Source organism: Lasioglossum baleicum, chromosome 9 (assembly GCF_051020765.1).
Source record: "Lasioglossum baleicum chromosome 9, iyLasBale1, whole genome shotgun sequence".
NCBI lineage: Eukaryota > Metazoa > Arthropoda > Insecta > Hymenoptera > Halictidae > Lasioglossum > Lasioglossum baleicum.
In genome coordinates this window covers 2,315,405-2,341,103 of record NC_134937.1, presented here as the reverse complement: position 1 = coordinate 2,341,103, position 25,699 = coordinate 2,315,405, and the positions used below count along the sequence as shown (strand labels likewise).

Sequence of the window (25,699 nt, the reverse complement as noted above, 5' to 3'; positions counted from 1 at the left end):
GACAGTAAACCCTATTCCGAACCGAAGCTGAAGAGCTACCCCCACACTTGCTCCCCGGTGGAGACGCGGCCTAAGGCCTCTCTCCGGTCCTGCTCGCAACCTATCTCTATCCCGCGATTCACCGGGTATCACAAAGGTATGCGCGTGAAAAGCTCGTCGCGCGCATAAAGGGGAAGAAAAATGGAAACGATTCGTCGTCGTCGTCTTCGTCGATGGAGCGGGTTCGAGCGTTAAAGCGGTCTCGCCGCCACGAAAAATTACACCGACAAAGTTTATACTCCGGCTCCTCGTTTCTCTCTTTCTCTCGTTCCCTTTGCCCCGCATTATATTCCTCCTATATCCTTCTCTCTCTGTCTCTCTCTCTTTCTCTTTCACACTGATTTTTTCCGCTCTCCTCCGCCGTTCTCTCTTTCTCGGTTTCCTCTATCTCGCTCGCGCGCGGGTCTCGTGAATCGAATTAGCCGCGTGCTTCCCCGGGCATTAATCCGAGAGGTTCTTCGGCCCCTGCCGCGAGGTAAATACCTGCAGGACGGGTGGCGAGCGGGAGCATATCGCCTGCTGCTTGGCGGTCAGGTGCACGCTCTTGCAGTTCTTTTCGGCGCTCGCCGGACCGATCACACCCGCGCCGACGATCTGGGCTTGTCCGTCGGCACTGCTTCCCTGGGCCGATCCGCTATTCAGCCGGGGCTCCACTCCCAGGTACCTGAAACAATCCCGGAAGCGTTCGATGCGTTATTATCTACGGTCCCGAACGAAGAACAGTCGTCGAGTTTACGAAAATGGGGGACAGAAATCGGTATCACTTGAAAATTTAATAGAATCGAATACCATTTCATTTTCGTAGATAAATTCTTGTCACGTAATGACTTAACGTCATCGATCACGATGAGTTTTCCCAACGAAAATCTCATCCTGTCTGGTATAACTAGACTGCGCATCTTTACGCATTTATGAAGAAATTGGTTGGCTGAAATATAAAACAGTAAAAGATTTAAAAAATTGAAGAATGTTGTAATGTTGCTTTTAACCCCTTGCCGTACTTTGCCGAACCTGACTCGCGATGAAGGTTTTTAACAAAGCCTAGCAAATCTGAATGTTACGCGTTTCATTTTAAATGAAATAAAATTTGATTCGTTTGCCATCAATATTTAAGCATTAAAATAAATGTAGCCATACAAGAAATATAAATTATCTCTTCCCTTCAACGACATTTTTCGGAATAAAGACGTTCTAGTCACTGTAACTGTAAAAGAAAAGGTACGGCAAGGGGTTAATGTAACAAAGTTGTTAAGGGATGAAATCGTTTTTATTTTGCATAAAGATCCGCAGTCTAGTTGTAACAATAGTATGGATTATTATTAATAGACTGTGGATTTTATGCATATACATATAACAAAATTGCCAGGTGCAAGATTAAAAGAATTTGAGAATATCAATATACTTTTTACAGCTTAACAAAGCTACAAGACAGTGAAATAAGTTATCTGGTAGCTGTGTCCAGCAATTCATGCAAACAATTTTTATTAAAGATCCGCAGTCTAATAATAACACTATGCATTTATGACAAAAATGGGTACGTACAATTTAAACAGTGGACATATTAAAAAGATTTAAGAACATCAGTTTCAGCTTAGTAATTTAAAAAAGTATGAAATTTCTATTTGCAGACAATTATTAATATTAAGACATGGAACAGGGAATGGCGCTTTTTCTTTCTTAACTCGGGCACGAACCTTTCACGCTAGGAGAAGAGACACCGAAGACAGTGAATGAGTTAGGTCAGAGGTTAGGTAAGGAGTGGTAAGAGCGAACAAGGCCTGCGAATCACCGAGAAACGTTTCCGACCTGCAGACGATAATTTCCAGGCCATTTATCTGTGTACACGGATGCTTATTAAGGGATAGGTTGTCTAAAACAAAAATAGCCCCGTCGAAATGATATCCTCACTTTCCTCGTAGTATTTACAGCTCCATTGTTCCGTCAGAGCTCGAGCGCAACAATACAACCGGCGGAAAGAATACTGTTTAATTTCAGTGGTTCTTTTAGCCGTGATACGGTTGTTACGAAACAACTCGCGCTGACCGCAACCAACCGGCCAGTTCCCTTAACAAGTACACTGCTCGCCTTGCCAGCCGAAGGTCAATACGGGATTCAATGGAATCCGTGTAAAGCCTCGAAGGGACAAGGGACAATGTTTTAGTACCAATAGTCCATACGAACGGGTGAAAGTTTCCCCCGTTCTACACAGAGAAAGCGTGTCAAATTCAATTCACCGGGATGTTCGATCCGCTCACGGGTGGCCGATAGCTCCGATAGAAAGGCAACTGCCGGCACAATTATCGAATTTATTTAATGCCAGCCGCGTAATAAGCACCTGCTGCTCTCCCTCCCTCCCTCTCCAGCGTATCGACAATTGTTGCGTGGAAATATTTGCGCTCGATCGCCAAGCTTAAGCTGAGTTTCCACACACTACATGGATGGTACATACTCCGATCTTCGTAATGGAAGGTTCGTATCTAGCAGAGTTGGACAAAAATTTAATCAACGATTCACGACTAAATTTCTACTTCAATCGTTAATCTCAATTTACAATTAATCTCCTCGTTTAGTCGTTAATTGCGGTTAACGATTAAATTTCTACTTTAGTCGTTAATTGCGATTAACGATTATTGATCGTCAATCGTCAAATTGATTAATGATTAACACTGCTGAAATTTCGAAATGAAATACGTAATCAGAACTGTATGAATACTGAAAAAGAATGTAAACTGAGTTTATAGGTGTATTGTCATTTGGTCTATAATACAAGCTCTGTTTATGTGCTTTTATGTTTGAAGTTATTATTCCTGGAAAGCTACGACCATGTTTTTGTTGAAATATACTATTATTGCGGTCAATTCTCCATCCGCTCTCTGCTCCCTCTCTCTCCTTATTACAATTTATGGATAGACCGTCAGGCGATTAACTTCAACATTTGATTAAATCATCCGATTTTTCGATGATTCCTCTTTTTTTTTAATCAACGATTGACAATTAAATCAATAAAAAACGGTTAAACAAATGTGAAATATATTAAGCTAAAAATCATTGAGAAGTAATTATCTTTTTATATATTCTGTTCAAATTTCATTGCAATATCTTCAGTGGTTTAAGAGTTATTCAAACATGTCGCGTGCTTCTTCAATCGAGCCCACTGTGCGCCGCGCCGCGCCGCCGCGCGCATTTCGGCGCGCACGAACGCGAACGGGAGGCACTTACAAATCTGTTTGTTTTGTTTAGCCCGAGATTATAACGAAGACTCTTGTAGCATAGATAAAGACTAAAAAACAATATTAAAAGATTCCGTAGAGTATCAGAAATCCAGGGGTGTGCGAGATTCCGGTCGGGACGGGAATTTTTCTTGGGATCGGGACGATATCCCGAGAATTTCAGAATCCCGAAAATTCTAGGGAATCCCGGATATTTTACGGGAATTCAGAACATTTTCGGGAATCTCGCACACCCCTGCAGAAATCCCGAAAAAATTCACGGGAAACCCGAACACCACCGGGAATCCATCTCTAGTATTTACTAGAGATGTGCGAGACGGTACGGGAATTCCTGAAAATGTCCGGGAATCTCGAAAATGTTCGGGTATTCCCGAAAATATTCCCGAACATCTTCGGGAATCCCGTGAATGTGTTCGGGATCTCTGAGAATATTATAATGGTGGAAGGAAAATTCAGAAAGATATCCTATATTATCAGTTGCTGCAAAACGTTACATTGCTATACCAAGTACACAAACAACTAGCGAAAGGCTGTTTTCAACAACTGGAAATATTGTTACCATCTAAAGAACCAAGCTATTGGCAACAAATGTAGAAAAATTAATTTTTTTTACACGAGAATTTAAAATAAAACTATGTATGTCTATACTATACAGGGTGTCCCAAAATTCGTGAAAATCCCGAAAGGGGGTGGTTCCTGAGACCATTTCAAGCGACATTTTCCTTTGCAAAAATGTTATCCGCGGCTTTGTTTAGGAGTTATTAACGAAAAACACGGACCAATCAGAGCGCGACCTAGATGCGAGTTGCCACAGTCGGCCAATAGACAGTTTGCGCGCCGAGCCGACTGTGGCAACTCGCGTCTAGGTCGCGCTCTGATTGGTCAGTGTTTTTCGTTAATAACTCCTAAACAAAGCCGCGGATAACATTTTTGCAAAGGAAAATGTCGCTTGAAGTGGTCCCAGGAATCACCCCCTTTCGGGATTTTCACGAATTTTGGGACACCCTGTATATATCTTAGTTTTTAATTCAGGCGTGGGCAATTTTGCCTCAATGGAGGCAAAACTGTCCCCACCGTAGCGCCCACAGTCCCCCACCAGTATCCGTCGGTACTATGTAGGAAGGACGCGTTTCGCTTGTCGCAAGCAGTGCGCAGGCCTCGTGCATCGGAGCCACGAGGAGCGCGACCGAAAGGAAGCTTGGTGGGGGAAGCAGGCGTTTGAGGGGCTCCACCCGTGCCCACGCCTGTTTTAATTATACAATGTATACTGTATTTTCATTTATTGTTTGCTGTAATTTGCATTACAATATGTAACTATAATTTTTTCCATATTGTCAACGGTAAGTTGATGTCTTTTCTCGCTGAGGATTAATTTGTACACTGGAATTGTCCTTTCAAGATCACAGGACGTAATTGGTGCATATGTGTATTTTTTCCAATATCTTGCATTAATTTCGTTTGGTCCTTCAGTAGTGGATGCATATAGAGTTTGGTTAAGTTTTAACAACGTAAATTTCCCGAAAATGTTCGGGAATCCCATATATATTCGGGATTCCTGAATATTTTCGGCAATACCCGAATATTTTCGGGAATTCCCGTACCGTCTGGCAAACCTCTAGTATTTACATATCAAGACGTGTGCGATTTTCACAACTTAGAAAGCTCAGTCAAACCGAAAAGGGCTCGATGTGCGACCAACCTTGTTGTTTACGGAACGCGCTCCCGGAACATAACCCTTCCGTTTTTATTCAGAATATGTATCGTAGAATCATATAAAGTTGAAAATTCATCATGTTGCAACATCTCCAAAAATTAAAGTCATTTAATCTCGAATCTGATATCTAATGCTTCGTACAGACCTGAACATTTCACTTTGAAACTTTAATTCACTCGATAAACTGCCAACATTTTCTGTATTTCTTTGTGTAGTATACGCCGCTGCAGCTCCCATAGTTGTTCGCAAGAAAATCTGGAAATAGCATAAATCCGTTCCGATCGCCGTTCGTCGAAATGTTCGTTGAAATGCGCGGTTCGCGCGGAGCTGTTCGTCGAAATGTTTGTTCGAGGTCTAACATTACACTTATTCATTCTTGTCATAAAAGCATAAAACCCGCTGTCTAGGGGTAGTAAATGAACAATGATAGAAAAACTCGTTATTTGTTGACAGAATATGATATTTTTTGCAATGGTTGGGAATAACGATAAGAGAACGTGTTCCATATTCTGAAGAAATCGGAAAAATTTCGACGTCGTACAACCCTTTGAGGAAAGAAGACCCTTTAAACTCGCTTCCTTGGCTTTTCCCTTGTCGCTAGTCCACGATACCAGTTCGCGGCTACGGCTTCCCCTCTAGAATCCTCACCCGGTTTCTTCCCCACCGCCATCGCTTACCCTAGCTTGCCCTTCGTCCTTTTCCCCTCTATAATTTTCACTCGAATACCTGCTCTAATTATAGGTGGTTCGTCACGCCGAAAGTTCCTCCTGCCGTGATCCTCGGTAGCCTTACGTAGCTCCTCCGTAGGGCTGGCTCTGTATCGTTCTCGGAATATTTCATTGTAAAACGTGAATCACGGCGACTCCTCGCATTCAGTCTCCTTTTGCGACTGTCGAATATTTTGTGCGCCTAACGCGAGACAGATTTATGTTTTCCGCGTTCGTTTAACGTCGGGACTTCTTTCAATCATCCGAAGCGGCTTCGTAGATCGAACGTAAAATTATGTAGAGGGTTGTTGTAACCGAAATGATTAAATTAGCTGTATCAGTTTGTTGTAACCAAAATTATTATATGCAGTCTTCTTAATTTGTATTTACTGATATCTATTTGTATTTATGTAGTCAGTATTTTGAATTTATATTTATTTATACAATTTATATTCGTCTTATAGATTCACTGGATTTGTGAAACTCTTGTAAATTTAATTAGTTTTAGTACTGTTGTTAAAATAAAATAAAATTCAAGATATGAACAAAAATATTATATTGTTCTTATGAATATTACACTTTTGCGGTAAAAGTATACCCAGCAACAAGATAACTCTACGAGCCCGACCATGAAATGAATCACGAGGCAATAAATCGAGTAAGGAATGTCTATGAATGTGAAAGAACGATGAATAATGTATTTAAAACACAGTATAGATAAAAAATGGCAAATGGAACATTTTGAAATGAAGATGTATTTAAAGAATTATAATAAGTTTGGATTTAAAGGATAACGTGGTGAAAGTGATTTACGTTTTCTTTCTTTGTGAAGGAGAGCCGTCAGGATTTCAGAAGAATCAGCTGTAAGAGGAGATTCTAAAGGAGTCGAGTGGCGCACACCGTTGCTTGGCCGGTCGTGCCTAATCGGCGTCGTCGTTCTAAAAAGTGGCCGCATCATTTTATATTATTTTCGATGAGGGGTCCGGATGGTAGCCCCGTCCCGCCCGGACATAGGTAGCGCTCGTTTAGGCGGTAAATCTTAATGAGAATCAAGGGTGTGGCCTTGGCTGTCTCGAAAACGATGATTGCAACCCCGTGGGCACCGTTTGGAACGATGGTCGGCCATTAGTTTACGTGGACGACACGGTGCTGTATAAAGAAAACGCGTTCTCCTCATAATCTTGTCTCGGAAACTCAACAAATTTCGAATACATTTAATAAATATTTCACTCTGTTCCAAAACATTTATATTTATTTCAGTAATAATTATTTGAAAGTCTTTGAAATCAACGGAAACGGGAATTGTATATTTGAACATAGATTTAAACAAGACTTTATTTATAAGCTATGATTATAACAAATTTTTTTTTCGCATTACATGTTCTTCGAAACTTCTAACATATCGATTAATGACAGGATTACTAAAATATACCCTCTCTTGAATTTAAAATATCCATTCAAACATTTAGAACGATATTTTCTATTTGAAAAGTCAAGCACGCGTGAAAAAGGGACAGTGTAGAAAAATATGTCGTTGAAAATACATTTTAAGTGACAGAGACTGTCCAAGGCGGTCTTGTAAATATAGAAACTGAATTTTTCACCTGTGCGATGAAACAAGGTCAGGTCAACCAATGGCGTTTGATATCGATGAGTCAAAAGCGTCAATTGGGGCAGAAGCTTTTTCATACAATGCTCCAAGGACTCCTCGAAGCTAAATCATCAATCCTTGAGAGCGTTGAAAATGGCGCGACGATTTATTTATATTATCACATGTTAAACATAAAAATTTTTAGCATTGTTGTATGCAGACCGCAGATTTTGCGCGTTCATACAAAAAACGAGCATGTGAAATCATATAAAAATTGAACAGCAGAATCACTGGACACTAAAAATGACTAGTTTATTAATTACAAAATTCTGAACTGATTAAAGGGGAAACAACATTTTCATTCGGTTCCTTTCTCGCAATTGATGCAGAAAGTTATCATTTTGCACAAAGATCCGCAGCCTAATGATACTACACGTACTCTTCAGTTCCTTATATCCTCCTATTGTTTCATCTACTCAATTTTGTCCTAAATGCATCGAATCCGGAGTCAGGATTAAACACCAGAAATAATATAATCGAACGAGATCGTCTCGCCGTGGATCGATCGAACCGTCAGAGATCTCTGAAGAGAGGTTATCGAGTTCCCGGTCGGTAGGTGTATACGGCCTCTAAACCGTCCCCGCAAGGAGCGGCTTGGCTCGGCTCGGCTCGCGAATGGTTTCCGAGTATCGGGTCCTGTCCCGCGAGGAAATCACATGAGTCATCTAACGAGGCCGACCGGCTATCACGGCAACGGCGTAGGAGCGTTTATTATTTGTTTGCGGTTGTAGAATACTCCGTGCTCAGAGCTGCGAGCGGCCAGGTCCGACTTCGGCCAGCTATTTCGAGTTTGTTTGGCCACGGTTTACAGCGCTCTCTCTTCCGAGAGGGAGGGAGAGAGAGAGAGGACACGGTTTTATTGGCGTACCCCCGACAGCGATCCTCCGGTACCGGGTACCCGGCGTTATCTTGTGTACTCGAATCCACAGTTCGAATCCGTCGTGGACCCGAAAGCGGGCCGACCTCCTGGAGGATTAGCAGCGAATCGAACAGCGTCCGTCACTTCGAAACGTCTACGTTCCAGCCGTCAACAATCATTCTCAACATCGGTGTTTACCGTCCGGATCATCCATTGGTCAAACAGCGGCTTCGCGCTACCCCTAAACGTGTGCTGATAGTCGCGCAATATTGCAATCAATACGCGGTTACCAGCGACGCGCGAACACCGCCGCACAACTTTTACCCCTTGGGGGAAAAAGCTTGCCAACAAGGTCCACCGGTTAACGCGGTCAAGGACAGTTCGGGTCTGGGACGAGGAAAGAAGAGCAGGCGCCGTAAACGTTCCCGGCGAAACGATAGGTGTTAATGAATTCGGAAGATTCATTCAGATCCACCGGGTTTGATACGGGCTGCCCGGTCTCTGATGAATGAGCGAGCAACCACGGTTTCGATTGACTCTCTCGAGTCTCTCCGTTGAGGATTAGATGAAGTGTTACAGAGGACAAGGTTAGTTGATGAGCGTTGATCAATTTGGGAGAGTCGCTAGAATTTTCGACGCTTTTAGGTCGGCTCGGGTGGCAAGGATTCTTGGATGATTTTAGAGTTTAGAGGTACTCTTTTCACAGGCTTCAATTGAGGACGGTGAACGTGAAGTGTGAAAGACGTGGTATGTAGTGATGTGAGAAGTGCTAACAATTTCGAAAGATTCGTTAGAAGATTAGTTAAATATGTTTCTTCTATCGATCGTATTTGCTGTTAATAAATTTTTAAATGCTTTCGGCGCAACGGTTCGATCGTTTATTACGAATTATAAAGCAATTGAACCAATTTGAACCAACTGTTTCTCACATACAATTAACTGTAACTAACTGATTCCAATAAAAGTGGAATGTTAATAACGATTTATGTTACCAACAAGGTATAGTATCGATATACCGCCTTATATCGATTGATATAACCTCGATCGGTTTCAAATATGTTCGTACATCAGTATCTTGACAACAAGCATGTCCGACGCACGTAACACACGCGTCACACATTTATCATATATTTATTTTCTCTAAAGCAAGTGAGTGTGTCTTTATGAACAATATTTCTTATATTCAATCACTCAATAGTTCTGTTTTTTAAAATTATCATAACATATTTACTTTACAGACGCGATTCAAATAAATCTTGAAAAAGATCCAAACTAGGATCGAAACGTTGATTTTGTTTGACAATTAGCAAAATTGCTGCATAATTCGTAATAAACGATCGAACCGTTGCACAGTGGTCCCAAATCCCGGAAACACGGCCAAAACCTCAAAAATGAATTTCCTCCTAGGAGTTTGTAATTCTAGGGTTGGGTAAAGTGATGTTATGACCACCGAATGTGTGTGCCACCAAGGAAAAAGGTAAAAAGTTTATGGTACGGTTCTGCAGTCAGTTCAAAGTTAGCCTTCGTTTGATGAGCATTTGTCGCGTGCATTAGTAGGAAATTGAACGTCTCCTTCTAAAGTGCATAACTTTCAAAATAGTGCATCAATTTCAATTCTGCAAAATGGATGCTGTTCCTGGAAGTAAGTAGAATGTTTACCTGTTATTGTATCTCAAAAATTGTTAGTCATTACGTTACACGATGGCAATATTCTTTGGAGAACGTAAAAGGTAAAACTTGATGCGCGTATTGTAGAAACGTAGACATAAGTTAAAAGTTCCACGTCGTGCCACCAAAATTCCTTTTCTGACGTGTTGCTAATACATTTGTCTTTCAAAATTTATAAAAACCAACCTCCAATAGTCTCCTGTTTGCTCATACGAGGGTAAACTTTCATTTCTATGGATTTTAAAATGCGATTTTACAACTTTTAGTAATGAAAAACGATTCGGATGATTAAATCTTATGTACATAATTAACAATTATACTAATTCTTGATATACAAAGTGCAATTTTGTTTGTCATTTATACATTTTTACCTATCAACCTCTCAAAACACATTTAATGCGAATTGTTGTCTAAATTTTAATTGGCCATTTTGTTTTTCAAATTTTCGAGTTCATATTCGTAATCAGTGACCCCAAAGACCCCAAAAAGATCATTTTCCAAGCAGACCTAACCTTTTTTTAATGTATATGTCTGCCATATTGGATCCGCCATTTTGTTTTTTGGAATTTAAGTAGTACGAAGTACGAATTTTTGGGTGCATTCAAGTACGTTTAGAGGTTCTGGCCGGTTTTTCGCGATTTGGGACCACTGTGCGTTGCGTCGAAAGCGTTTAAAAATTTATTCGTTCAGTTCTTTGAGGTTTTCAAGTGATCTCAGTAGAAAGTTCTGAATGAATTGAAGAAGAATATTATGAAGAAATTGGTTGGGTGGAATATAAAACATTAAAAGATTTAAAAAATTCAAGAATCTTGTAATGTTGCGTTTGATGCAACAAAGGCGTTAAGGGATGAAATCAATTTTTATGTTATTTCTATTCTCCACAATCAATGCAAAACATTTTTATTTCGCATAAAGATCCACAGTCTAATGATGATGATTTTAGGGGTAGCCTCTGCCCAGGCTTCACACGAGAACATTCTAGAAGAGATGTTATTCAAGTCGAAAGGGTCACTCAAATTCTCAACACTTTAGTTACACGAATTGAACGACTTTAGATGAATGGGAGAGGAATGGTGATTTCAAGGGTAGTTTTCCCACAAGTTTCGGTTAACACATTACCGACCGGTGATTACCGCATAATTTTGAAAAATCTATGGTACACGGCTGGACACTTTTAAATGAAACCTTCAATGGCAACAGCAATTTTCATTGTGAATTAACAAGTCACCCTCAATAACGTCATTCAATAGTTTCATTTAACCAATGTAAATAAAAATTTCTATGCTTCCTTTCTGTACAGCAGAATTATTGAAAATCCTATTATGTAATAGGCTTCCGGTAGGTAAAGTGTTGAGCACATTTCAGAGATAAAATGTGAAAGACGAGGTGGTGATGTGACAGGTGCTAATGAATTCGTTCAGATCCTCGACGCTTTCGGTTTGATCTGGGTAGCTTGGTTTTAGATAGATGGAAGATGGAGGTTGGTGATAGAGGTTGTTTCAAGAGAGTGGGTTAAGAACATTCTCGATGAAATGTGAAGGAAGAGGTGGTGACATGATAGGTGTTAATGAAGTTGAAAGGTACGTTCGTGTGGTTCAAGGCAGGACTCTACTTGTGTGGCTGACGTTGTGTTTTGGGAGAATCTTAACGTGAATGCTTCAGCAAAAAGATGTTCCTCATTTGATTGGTTTACCTATCATGCTGGCACCAAAATTAATAAATAATCTACATATAAGAAGGAACTGGAAGTAACGAACAAGAAAGAAATCGTAGAGGCTGATAAAGTACGCATTAGTGAGAAACAATTAATCAAAGAATAACGAATATAGTCGAACGAACCGGCCATGAGAAGAAAGCGCAAGAAAAAGCCCGTTTCCCGAAGCCGTGAAAGTAACGAGGGGCTCTCGTTAAGCAGGCATTACAGTATTACCATAATTAATTCGGCTGATCGTCGGGCGGACAATCCATCCGTGGCGCAACAAGAGCGGAGATCGCCCCCGACACGGCCGGAATCGAAGGTTCGACAAATGAGGGGATGGTCCCGCGCGTCCGGGGCAGGAAGTCGACGTCGCGATAGATAAGGGGATGCAAGAAAAGGATGCGACACTCGAGTGCACTTGTGCGTGGGGTGGCGAGGCCGCGGTGGTAAGGGTAAGTCGAGAGACGGTTAGGGAATAAGGCGGACCGGTGTCGGTGGCTTGGCAAGATGAAACGAGACGGAAAGACAGAACGAAAGAGAGACCAGGAGACGGAGCATACGGGTTGAGAAAGAAAACCAGAAGAAGAGAGTCGGAAGAGGAGAGAAATAGAGAAAAAACGAACTAGAGACAGAGAAGGAAGGAAAGAGAGGGGGGACGAAGGAACACAGGGTAGGGTTGGGAGGCAACGAGGGGAATAATAATTTGACAAAGCGCCGGTCGGAAAGAAAGAAATCCATATTCAGATCCGATGATGTATCCGGGGCCGCGGGAGGGTTCGGCTGCCTCTCCATTCAAAAAGGGGAGGAAAAGAGAAGTGGAAAAAGCCGAGGAGAGAGAAAGAGAAAGAAGGAGAGACGAGAAGCGTGTGCACGGTCCGCCTGGCAGCCTGCTGCCAGCCTCCTGCCTTCCTGCGCCTTTATCATCGCCGGTCTCAGCCTGTACCGGCGTGGTACCGGCGCGGCGACGATTATGATTATTATGATTTTTATTATTATTATTCGACGAGGTATCGCGTTGCCGTCATAACCACGTCGGCCCGCCGCTTTGTCCACGTGACAGCGATAGGGCCCATTTACGTCGAGAACACTCACCGCCGACATTATAATAGGGGATAAATCCCCGAAAGCCCACAATACGTCGTGCATCGTAGTATTAACCCGGTAAGTAGGCAGATATACCGGTTCAACGTTCCAACACGCTACCCAGGGCACAATACCGGGATCCGTGCGTGTGCACACTGTCGGTTGTTAGTCGGGGGTTAGGCTTGTTCTGTGTGGGTGCGTTACGAGAGAGTCGAGGCGTGGGCTGCCACCGACCGAAACTTCGCCTCGTTCTAATTAGTATCGATTACCGAACCAACAACCACCCCTTGTACTTTGCTCGGCCATTCCTCGATACCTCGGCCGTTGTTCACTTCCACCCGAACCCTCTCCCTCTCTCTCTCTCTCTCTTTCGTCGGTGACTTCGACGAGAGGGTGCCTTCGGGGGATAGATTGCGCGGAACGCGACGCTGTTTCGTGGGCTCTGTCCGCCAATTTCGACCGAGAAGGAAGGAACACGTCTCTGCCACGTTTATCCACTGTTCCTTCCGGCTAATTAATTCACCGGCGGTGACGATGCCACGCTCGTTATTGCCGCGCAACAGGGACCACACCAGATTGCCGTTTCAAGTGTCCCGGAATAACAGTTACAGATCAATTTCACTGATCGAAGCACTGTCTTCCGTCTGGAGAGCTATGTTCTGTGGTTAAATCTAGGGTTGCCGGAAGTGTTTTATCCAAATATAGAAGTAGTGAAAACTGCAATTGTGTATACATACATATATGAGATAGGCTCAAAATATAGGAGTTCAAGTAAAAGAGGTACACAGCACATTTTAAACTTTTTTATTCAAACAAAAATGATTTTTTATTAAAATATGCTATAGGAGTCATATCAAATATGGAAGATCTGGCAACCCTAGTTAAATCCCACTTTTCAACCCTTGAATGTAAGAAAATTTACCCTTCCTTCAACCCCTCGCCGGAATTTTTTTTAACGAGGACTATGCAACTCGTCTTTAATTCGCAGGACTGATTTCCTGTTGTCCTTGGATATACAACAAATTCTAGTTGAGAAAAATTAGTATAAAGATTTAACCGTGTTAATTCGACAGAACCTGGTAGCAATTATTTTTTATTCTGAACATTAGAAATCTACTTAATGAATTTGTACAAATTTAGTAATTCATATATAAGTTGCGCCAGTTGAAATAGTGTAGTGGAAGCTGTATCATAGAAATATGGCGGCCATATTGGAATTATAGGCGTCACTGACTTCAACAGCAGTCCCATTGCAGTTTGCTTTTGCTACCATCCACAAAGAAGATTGTGCTACGATTACCCAACAGTCTCGATACTGTGCATCTAGATTTCTTTGTCGGAAGAAAATACGAAACTGAAATGTAATGTGCACAATTAAGCCGACGAATTAAGCTCACGGAGTAGAAGAATTTTCTTCGGAGCACTCAGGCCACTTCATTCGACGACTACCATCCAACCTTCGGGAACAACAACCTCGTTCTTCGATCACGGTCTCGGAAAAACTGTAATAGGATATCACTCGAGCTGCTGCGTCAAAGAACACCGATGTCTATCCGAGGCTGAGTCCACACCGAGCAACAATCGTCGCTAGCAGTGCCGACCGGGTTTTTGTGACCGGGTAACTGGACGCAGGTTGATAAGAAGACACTTTCAGAAACGGATTCCAGGATTCTTGAGATTTTGGATTTACATAATCTGGATTAGATTTCACAGATTCGATCTCCTCGCATCTTTGTATAATCTAGTCTGAGCATCAAGTGTCTTTTCAGAAGCGATCTTTAATTATATCTTAATACTTTGGAGCTTTATAGTATTAGGATTGGAATGAGGATTAGAACCTATATAAGATTGAGAACTTGATTTTCACATTAACATTTTCATAAGTATCATAGACTCTTTAAGTTTTAGAGCCTTCTTTACCTTGGATTGACTTAAAATGTGGACGCTGAGACTGAATTGCTAATCTTTGACATCTTCTACCTTTCTTGGGCTAGATCAGGATTAAATATTTTAGTTAACTTCTTAACTTTTACATATTCGCAGAGGCGATCTTTAAATATATTTCTTAATACTTTGGAGCTTTATAGTATTAGAATAGGATGAGGATTAGAACCTATATAAGATTGAGATTGACTTTCACATTAACATTCTTACAAGTATCATAGACATTTTAAGTTTTAGGGCTTTCTTTACCTTGGATTAACCTAAGGTGTGGACGCTGAGACTGAATTGCTAATCTTTGACGTTTGCTAATCTTTTTAGTAAACATCTTAACTTTTGCAGGATTCAAGTTGTGCTTTAAATCTTGATTCCTTGAAGATCCGGGATTTTTGTCCTCTAATTTTCTAACATATAATATTCGCAGGACTAGCTGTTTTAAATGTTTGTTAACCAGACTGAGAGTTAGCTCCCGTAATTCAAAAGTTTCACGGAGTTTAAGCCACCATTTCACTCATCGTTCGGTATCAGTGACGAAGAGCAATGGCAACGACGACAGCCGATGAAGAGGATCAGACAACGTCCGTCATCGAGTGCCACCGTAAACGTAGACGATACGCGACGAAAGAGCGATCGGTCGTCAGGTTGTCTGGCGAAGGCTCGTCCGGAAGCGTCTACAAGTTCGTTTACGAATACCGACCTTCGAAAGGAACGTGGATAAATAGCGGGCGGTTTTACGAGCACCGTTAACCCGCCGCTCGCGCTTGGTCTTCTTCGACGAACGACAATTTCGATCTGCGTTCTTTCAAAAACCCTCTTATCGTTTCCCAAATAGCGTCGGGTTGTTAAATCGCGCGAGAAAATGTTTACCGTCACGCCTCCTCGATTTTTCCAGAGCCGTTTTTACACCGAGTATTAAACAGAAACACGTTTTTACTACTCTAAGCGTTCCCGGAAGGTAAAAATATAATACTAAATTTCCATCACATCGTCGTTAGAGTATGGCGTCTGTTAAAAGATGTTGGAAACATGTCGGAATTCCATTGAAATATTTTCTATAACTTGTATGTTTGTATTTGTTGAAGTTAATTCATATAAGTGAAATAATAAATGATCATGAAGTGGCGTATTGTATATTCATCAAATATTTTCTTCGTACTCTTTTGCACTGTATATCCATTCTTTGGTAAAACTGTAATGAAATTAATTTAAAACATTAACGTATCTTCGCGTAACTTTTCTTAGGGAGGAAGTACATTGTGTTGAGAAAATTTTTTAAATCTTCTTCAGTGCATGAGGGATCGTCCGTAGAGGGTTCGTTTCGAAAACAAAACTGTAGATCGTATGAAAAAATCGTCCGTGGTATGATCGCGCACCCCAAACGCGAGTGGCTCCCGCAGCGAAGCGGCGAGCCATCGAGCCTAACGAGTCGTAAGTTGCACGATAATCGATATCAGCCCGTTGTTTCCTCGCCCGGAGACATTATCCGGTTTCCCTGCCCCGTGCAGGCTCCGTTTTCCTCGCGATGACACGCGCGGGCCCGCTCCGAATCTCGACTCTCGTCGGGAACGATAGGGACAACGTTCTCGCAACGCGGATTGCGTAACCGACCGGCGGTGGCGGCGGATCCGTTCAGTCTGCCATTCAAACGAAAGGTGCTCCTTCCTCCTTTTTTCAAGAATTTAACGTCCCAGAAAAATTGCGCAACAAAGCCGCAGAGGGTAGCGGCGAACGCGATTGTAGAAGAGGGTACGGGGGGTGACGGGGACCGAGGGGGTGGAACAGGGGTTCGGTACAAAAGGGAACCGGAAGATTGCATCACGGAGCACGTCGATCGTAACGCGACCGATCTATCGGGTCTCCTCGAGGGATCGAGCCGGGGCGAATCATTCAGCGGGCTGCTTAAAACAAGGCCAATCTTAATTAGGGGATGCACCGGCTCCTCCCACGAGACCATCATTGTTTCCCTTTCGCTCTTGATGCGCGCGCGTACGCGTCTATGCTTGCCAGCAACGTGTCTAAAAGTGCGGCCACCGCATCATCCCCTGCCCCCATACACCCCCTCACGCCGTAACGCACCCCTCCACGAACCCCCGTGCCCCTGGGATATCAAATAGAGTACCACTGGTCTCCGCGTTTACGAGAATACCCGTACCTCTCGGCTTCGTTGCCATCCACTTGCCCCGCTCTACCTAACCCTTTACCTTTTCACCCCCCACCCCATTTTTCTACCTCTCGACCCTGTCTTCGGTACGCTATCCTCGATCCGACTCGCGAATTCGACGAATTCCATCGAGAGCTCCGCTTTCTTCTTGCTTTGTCAGGGGGAAATCCCACTTACCGACAACAGCAAACTCTTGTTTTCAATTTTTTACAAATTTTTTGCGTGTGTTCCAAGAAACTGGGACCATTTAGGAATGTCTTCCCTTAATCATTTCACTACGACGAGGACGATGTATCGATAATCTTCGATTTTCTACTCCAACCTTTTAGTTCTAACACTAAACCTACCGAGCCTTAAAAGTGACTGGTACACATACATGTTTCCTTATAAAAATGACAAGATTGATTTTATTTAGACTTTGTGCGGCCGCTATTGTAATTCGTACTCTACTAAAGACATCTATACAACCATTCCTTATGAAATCATTTTTATTATTTCGATAATTGCAAAATAAAAAAAATCTGGCACCGGTTATTTTGACCGGTGGTGGTAGGTTTAGTGTTACATTACAGCTACTCATTTTTGTCATAAGCATACAATCCACAGTCTAATTATAACAATCGCCGTAACAACCATTTTGCACCTCCTGAGAGAATATACAGTGACTCCCGCTAATATTCGGACACTCTTAAAAACACCGTAACTTTTCAAATATTGGACTATGCGATTTGAACTTTTTTGGAAAGCTAGAACAATTAGTTTACTACAGGATGTGAAAAGAAATTTTTTCAAAAATTGCATTTGACCGGAATTGTAGAGGAAATACTAAATGTTGCATTTTACAACTTTTTTATGCGGGGCTATATTGAAAATTTGAAAAATATGTTTTGTAGATCTGTGTGGGTTATATGCATTGTGAAAGTTTCATCGAAATCGGTTGATGCGGTGAAAAATGACAGTCATTGAAAGATGTAAGAATTCTTAGATTTACTGCTGTTATGTGTATGTGTAGGCCGAAAATCGTGAAAATCTGCAATTTTTACAATCTTTAAACGCTTGTAGCTCATTGCAACGTCGACCGATTTTGACGAATTTTCAGGATATGTTTAATTGAAACAGATCTACAAAACGTATTTTCTAAATTTTCAATATAGGCCCACATAAAAAAGTTGTAAAATGGATCTTTTAGTATTTTCTCTACAATTCCGACCAATTGCAATTTCCGAAAAAATTTTTTTTACACATCCTGTAGTGAACTAAGTGCTCTATCTTCCGAAAAAAGTTTGAATCGTATAGTCCAATATTAAAAAGATTATCGCGTTTTTTAGAGCGTCCGAATATTAATGGGAGTCACTGTATATTCTAACAAAATTAGGTTCACTTTAAGCGTTTATTCAAACGAGGAAGAAATTTCTCCGTTAACAGTAATCCGGGTCAGCTTCGTCAGGAGCTAATGCAGACCAATTTCGACTCTTCAAGAGTCTCGGAAGATACGAAGAAGCGAAACGTTCACCCCGAAGTGGAAGGAATTCAATCATGGGTGAGGTGGGCCTAATGGTCCGCACATAAATCATTCGAGGACAATAAAAATTATCAATAGAAGTCCCGAGAGGCCTGTGGTCTCGTTGTCTCGCGTCTACAGATTGCACGAAAGGGTTCCGGGGGTAATGGGGATGTCATAAAACTTATCTTTCCCTCGTGGATGGATATGACCGTCTTATCGGCCGCGTTTGTTTTCCTTGGTCTCTGCGGTGGTTCTCGGAAAATGTCGTTTCATCGTTTCCCGATCGAGAACCGTGTGCGGATGGGAGGAGAAACGCGGGGGATGAGGGGAACGCGGAATTCGGCCAGTGATTTCAACGTGGCTCGGCCGGCAGAAACGCGTAGATCACGCGGTCGCCACCCTTTCATATCCACCCCCGCAGCCAACAGCCACGTCGGCCGAACCGGGTTCGCTAATTTCCTTACGCGAAAAAAGGCCAGCTTGATGGCTTGCGCCCAGAGAATCTAACAAGATAGTCCGAGGAATTAGCGCTAACGAGATTAAAGATTTCAGACTGAACACGCGCAACAGCAGCGCGTACAAGATTAAGGGGGGAAACCAGGCTGATGGTTTGAAAAAAATCGAAATTTTTATCTTTCCGCTCCCTCACGGCTCTGCACGTCCAGAGGCACAACCTGTTTTCCATGTCAAGTAAACTTTCTTAACACTTTATCTATTAACAGGAAGCCTGTTAATAGGACTTTCAATAATTGTGCTGCACCAAAAGAAAGCATAGAAATTTTCTTTTACATTGCAAGCTTAAATGAAACCATTAGATGACGTTATTGAGGGTGACTTATTAGTTTACAATGAAAATTGATGTTGCTATTAAAAATTCCATTAGAAAGTGTTTAGCCACGTACCGTAGATTCTTCAAAATTATGCAATAATCACCGGTCGGTAATAACTAGACTGCGTTTATGCAAATGCATATTTATATAGAAATCAGATAAAGCAATGGGACTTAAACAGAAATAGTAATAGTAATAGAATATTAAGTGCGATAGAACATCGCAATTAGTTCAACATATTAATACTTCCATGCACAGAAAAAAAATAGTGATCAAGCAAATATTACGACCGCCGCGGAAAATTCCGAGGACCGAGCAACAAGTTAAAAAAAAAGTGAATTTTATACAGACTTAACAAAAGCGATGGTTGCTGTTAATATTCCGTGGCGTGCTTTAAATAATGATATATGGAGCAATTTTCTGACAAAATATATAGACCGAACCCATTCCGGATGAATCGACGCTGCGTAAAAATTATTTAGACGATTGCTACAATTCTGCACTTGAAAACATCAAGGAAGACGTAGCAAATCACTACATATGAATTTCCGTAGATGAAACCATTAATGCCGTAGGTCGATATATTGCAAATTTAATAATAGGAAAGTTGTGTGAAAACGAGGTAACCAAGCCGCATTTGCTATGTTGTAAAGAATTAGAGGAAACCAATCATGCATCCATATCCCGATTTGTGAACTCGGCTCTAAGAATTTTATTCCCGCATGGTTGCGAAGAAAAATTTTTGTTGCTCGTGACAGACGCAGCACCGTACATGGTATATAAAAGCCGGAAAGAAATTAAAATTATTTTATGAAAATATGGTGCATGTAACATGTTTGGTGCAATGTCTGCACAGAATTGCTGAGGAAGTGCGACTTCATTTTTCATCAGTCAATAAATTGATATCATCCGTAAAAAAAATATTTCTGAAGGCGCCACTTCGTATAGAGGCATATCGCAAGGTATGTACTGGGAAATACTCCTCTGCCACCAGAACCAATTTTGACCAGATGGGGCACATGGATTGAGGCAGCATTGTTCTATGACCAAAATTTTGAGAAAATTAAACAAGTTGGTGGAGGTTTCTTTTTAAATAATCATAAATCGTAAAGTAGGCTTGTATAGATTTGAATAAAGCTACATCAACATTTATTCTATTTGTTACGTTAATAGGCAGTTCTGAGTTTAAAAAAGGAAGATGCTGCTGCCATTGAGACCGCCCAAGAAGGGCTCCAACAGACTGAAATCTTGCAAAATTTGATGTTTATAAATGCTCATTTAAACAACTTGCCGGTCACGATTAAAAAATTAGAATCTATCGGTTTATCATTAAATGAATCAATAGGAATATATATGAGCTGTATAAATCAATTAAAAAATATCCCCGGTGATTGTGGGGAAAAGATTAAAAAGAAAATGAGTGCTATCTTGGAAAAAAAGCAGGACTCAAAGAGTTAAGAAAAATTGTACGAATTTTATGCGGGGAATTTGTACAAGATCCAATATGTACGCCACAACACGGTATAAGTAAATTTAAATATGCACCGATAATGTTGTGTGATGAGGAGCGGTCATTTTCGGCGTATAAATTAATTTTGACCGACGAACGCCATCAATCGACGCCATTAAATTGAGAAAAAAATGATTGTAATTTATTGCAATCCGAATTACGATACTCCAGTATAACTGTGAAATGTCTGTTAATACTCAATATTGTACCTAACACTTAATGTAATATATAATTAATATCGGAAAAATTTGCATATTTTTCGTGCATATTTGCATGTTTTTCGTGCATAAATGTCATATGCATTTTGCATATACAGGGTGAGTCACCAAACGTTACCACCTCAAATATCTTTGTTGTTTCTAAAGATACGTAAAATATGGTAAGGACAAAGTTGAATGGTACAATGGGGCTGACACGATGCAAAAAAAAAATTTTGTTTTTATGTCATTTTTTCAGAGATATGAAGGTGACCTTCATTTTTTTAAATGGAATGAGGTATTTTTTAATACATCAATCGATGCAGCTGGACATTCGTTATAATAAAGTACTAACCTATGTATGTCGAAAAGTTATTAGTTCAGGAGATATTTCAATTTAAATAACTCTAAAATACCATTACTGTCGTACTACGACGTCAGTGTTTACTTACTTATGTAACGTCTTATCACGACAGTAATGGTGTTTTAGAGTTATTTAAATTGAAATATCTCCTGAACTAATAACTTTTCGACATACATAGGTTAGTACTTTATTATAACGAATGTCCAGCTGCATCGATTGATGTATTAAAAAATACCTCATTCCATTTAAAAAAATGAAGGTCACCTTCATATCTCTGAAAAAATGACATAAAAACAAAATTTTTTTTTTTGCATCGTGTCAGCCCCATTGTACCATTCAACTTTGTCCTTACCATATTATACGTATCTTTAGAAACAACAAAGATATTTGAGGTGGTAACGTTTGGTGACTCACCCTGTATATCGTGCATAAACTTTCGCAGTCTAGTAATAACTAAGGGTGCGTTCCGTTTCACGCATACTGCGCATACACCGTATAGTGTAGTATAAGAGTCTCTATGCATACACTATACAGTGTATGCGCTCGAAGCGTGAAACGGAACGCACCATTAATAGCGTGGACTGGCCAAAATTGAAAAACTGTTAAAAACTAATGTACATAATTTCATAATTCATGCGTGAACACATTAACCAAACAGACAGGAACCTCACAAATCTTGTGGAATCAAAATAATTTATTTAATCAGACACAAAACATCCCCTTCTAACCCACTTGAATTTCATAGAATGTATGGAGAATTTTGGTGCATTAATCTGTAAATATTAATACGTTTTAGTAAAATTCTCATGGAAATCCTTCAAGTCAAGTCGTTGTCACGTGTTAGTAAAGTCGTTTGAAAAGTACTTTAGAATTCGCACGGAAGGGGCCTTGAAAATAGTGTATGTTTTAGACCGTATACTTATTTCCCCTCTCAAGTATAGCTCGACCAGCAAAAGTTAATGCTGTTCTGTGACCGTCTCGATCGGCGACACGACAAACTGCATGCGGGTTACACCGATTTCGGACGTGCTCACGCAATACTTCAACGTGCAATGTCGTTCGCGAGTAAACCGTGGGCAATTATGTAAATCGTCTTACAGAAGCCACAGTCAAGGAAACGTTTACGATACTGCTTACGGGGCGAGTTCAATTAAAAGTCAAGTAAAAGCGCTATTACTCTTCGCCGAAGTTCTGTCTTGTTGCACATTCTACACATTTGTACCCGCGGGGAAGCGTAAAATCTGCGGCGTATGAATTTTCACATAAATGACAGGCTTTGGCATTTCAACGTTTCCTGTTGCGCTCAGTTTGACAGCGAAACCGGAAACAAAGTTATCGTTAAAGAATCTTAAAAGTTTTATTTCGTTTTTCATTTCCGAAAAATGTCTTTTCGCGCGAAAGAAATGTGTATAATTTGTCTGTTTTCCACAGCCATGTTGAAATTCTAGAAAGCAACCGATAATGCACGAAAGAATATTACAATTAGACTGCGGATCTCTATGTAAAATAAAAATGTTCTGTATTTATTGTGGGAAGCAGGAATAAAATAAAAATTCATTTCATACCTTACTTTAATGGCTCGGTGTCATTAAAAACAACATAAGAATATTCTTAAATTTTTCTAATCTTTTATTGTTTATATTTCACGCAACCAATTTCCGCAGTCTAATTATAATAATCTGAGCTTGCGTAATTAATTTTGAAATAGTCAGAGTCGGTACAGTGCAGAGACACCGTCCCTAAAGGGGTAATCCTGATTTTCGTCATGAATCATTTGACAAGGATATCGTAGGGGCAGCGAGGGCTCAAAATAGGGGAGAAAGCAATCGACTTTTTCCGCCGTTAAATCGGGAAATCCCCCTAAGACGAAAGAGCGACACCGTCAGTGAACATGTGTCCGGTAATGGGGGTCATTTACCTCGTACATCGATGATCGATTCGACTCAATATCGCAGCAGGCGGCCAGAAGACCGCGTTATTGACCGCGGAGGCCGCTAAGCGTATCGCGGCCGGCTCAGCAAAAATCACCGAGCGTGATCTCTTGTTGATTCGGTGACTCCTTGTTTCACGCGTGAACGGCGCTTAACCCGCCGCGATCCACGGCCTGAACCAACAACCACTGCGCCGTGTTTTCGCGTGATTGCTATAGCGTTCGCGTCCGCCTCTCGACGAACTATAATGAATACGCGTCGACCGGCTTACGACAACACGGATAAAATCGACTCGATGCTCGCGGCAATCGGGAAATGTTTTATACAACTGATAACGCACGTCCAATGCGCATGAGCTCGTAATTTAATTAAAGATCATTATAACTGATAGCGTTGCATATAAAATTTTTCGTAGATGAAAGCAAATTTCCTTGCACGAAATGTCAAGTCGACCAGCCACCCTTGCGAATCCGCACGCCCACGCGCGGCAGTCGTCCGCCTCGTTCGCGGCCATTAAAAAGCGCGTGCGGATTTATTTTCACTGGCAACGACGGAACAATAAACAACGGCATAATGTAATTAGCGAGGTATTTGTCCGCGACGAATCGTCGGTGGCCCGACCCGGCCCGACTCGGCTAAATTAAATATATCCGCGCGCGCGCACGATGCCGTGCCGCGTGTAACACGATACTCCGCTGGGAACGATGTGCAAACCGGCTAAAACAATTAGAAATACTTGCCAGTCTCGATATTACATTTGTTTGAACGGTGTCGTGCTGCCTGTGGCACCGGAGTCGCGAATAATGGCTCTAGTTTCAGCGGCGCTCGTGCACAGGCTGATTCGTCACGAAAGGATAATAATAACAACAACGGAGTGAATAATAATATCGTTGTCGTTCCGACTAACCGAGAAAAATGTCGCTGTAAAGCGAAGAACAAAGTTGACACAGGGAAAAGGGAAAATCTAAATTATTCTGTGAATCCCAAATGCCAAGAGAAACAAATAAGAAGTTCTATTATGTTATCTAACTTTATCAATAAATTGAACACAGTTGAAAAGTTCACTCTTCTCTGTAATTAACGCTAACCGCACCACGTGAGCTTTAATTGAATCAATTTCTGCTCCTTCTCTTGTTCACTACTTCACCACGGCGCGACACCAACGCTACGCTCAGCAAAATCTGCCACCGAGCCGGACTCTCCCCACAATCGCACGCGGCCGTGCTCTGATTGGTCAGTGTTTTTCGTTAATACCTCCTTAACAAAGACGAACATTTTTGCTAATGATAATGCCACTTCAAATGACCTCAGGAACAGCCCCTTGGTTGGATGCCATTTTTGTACAGCCTGTAAATTGATACAGTAAATCATTTACACGACGCGGAACAATGAAAACGGAGTCGAAATCTGGAGCAACGGTTTTCACGATTTATTATGTTCGAAAGGACCACTGTGGAAAATAATTCACGGTCCAGCGATACTATTACGCGGCCGAAGTTCCTTGTAGAAGGCAGACGGTTCATTTTCCTCATTGTGCCCGGCCGTCCCAGGTGCTTCAAAGACTTAATCTCCCTATCGTCTGCGCTTTTTCATTTCTTAAAAGCCTTCTAATTCTTTCTACTCTAAAAAAGTGCAAAGAATTCCCTCGCCAGTAGAATTTGTCCCCAACCCTTCCGAGTGTATTGAAAGTATCTGGAGCGTAGCGCGAAGCGATTGAAGTTAATTTCTTTCCAGTTATTAAAAGCATTCGCCTCGTATTAGCAGTGAGTCAAGTCTCTCGCGATCCGCTCTTCGTTTCACGATTATTGTCATTCATCACATATTGTACAGAACATCAAAATTATTTATTAACAGACTGCGCATCTTTACGCCAAATTCGAATTGTATTAATTACAATACATTGGAATTTATTTCTCTGTGTAGTGGTTGTACGAAGCTGTAAGAAATGTATTGATACTTTTTTTATTGTTTGAAATTACTCTTGTCTATTTATTAACGATACGAATAAACGAGCACGTAATTGTTCTGTCTGTGAATATACGTAAGAGACATGGAACGAGAAAGCTTACAGATAACAATGAAATCAATGGCGAACGTAGATATTCGTCAGTGTTTCTTGAAAGTAGAATGAGTCAGTCGTAGACGGACGTATTAACCTGCTTGATTCGATAGCACGCACGTGTGACTCACTTTCATATTTAATTCTCGCGGGAACTTTATTCCACCGTTTCTTTTACTTGTACATTATTAATTCACGATAAAATATTCATCGGTGACTCAGAATACAAAGCATTTTCTGCATTTAGATTGTATTCTGCTTATTGCAATCATTAAACGGGAAACTATATTTTCATTTCATTTCTGTCTGTTGCAATCAACGTAGACGATTTGTATTTTTAACCGACTTCGAAAAAGGAGGAGGTTACTCAATTCGATCTTGTTAATGTGCCTCCTCGTTTTTCGCTTTTTTTTCTATGTATGTTCACCGATTACGCCGAGGTGGATGGACCAATCGGAACGAAACCTTCTGCATCTTGTAGAGTATGTCCCCGGGGTGGTCCCGTGAAAAATTTTGCATTTTTTTATTCCTTACGATTTTATTTGCGAAAAA

The 25,699-nt window shown here is 41.2% G+C and overlaps 1 protein-coding gene across 1 annotated transcript in view; it reads right to left on the bottom strand.

Moving 5' to 3' along the window:
- The window catches only part of LOC143211794 (protein Wnt-4), a 123,479-nt gene that overhangs the window by 25,842 nt on the left and 71,938 nt on the right, over positions 1-25,699 (bottom strand). The window contains exon 2 of the mRNA XM_076429780.1: positions 523-703. Coding sequence (XP_076285895.1) covers positions 523-703 — 181 coding nt within the window. The remainder of the gene's footprint in view (positions 1-522; positions 704-25,699) is intronic.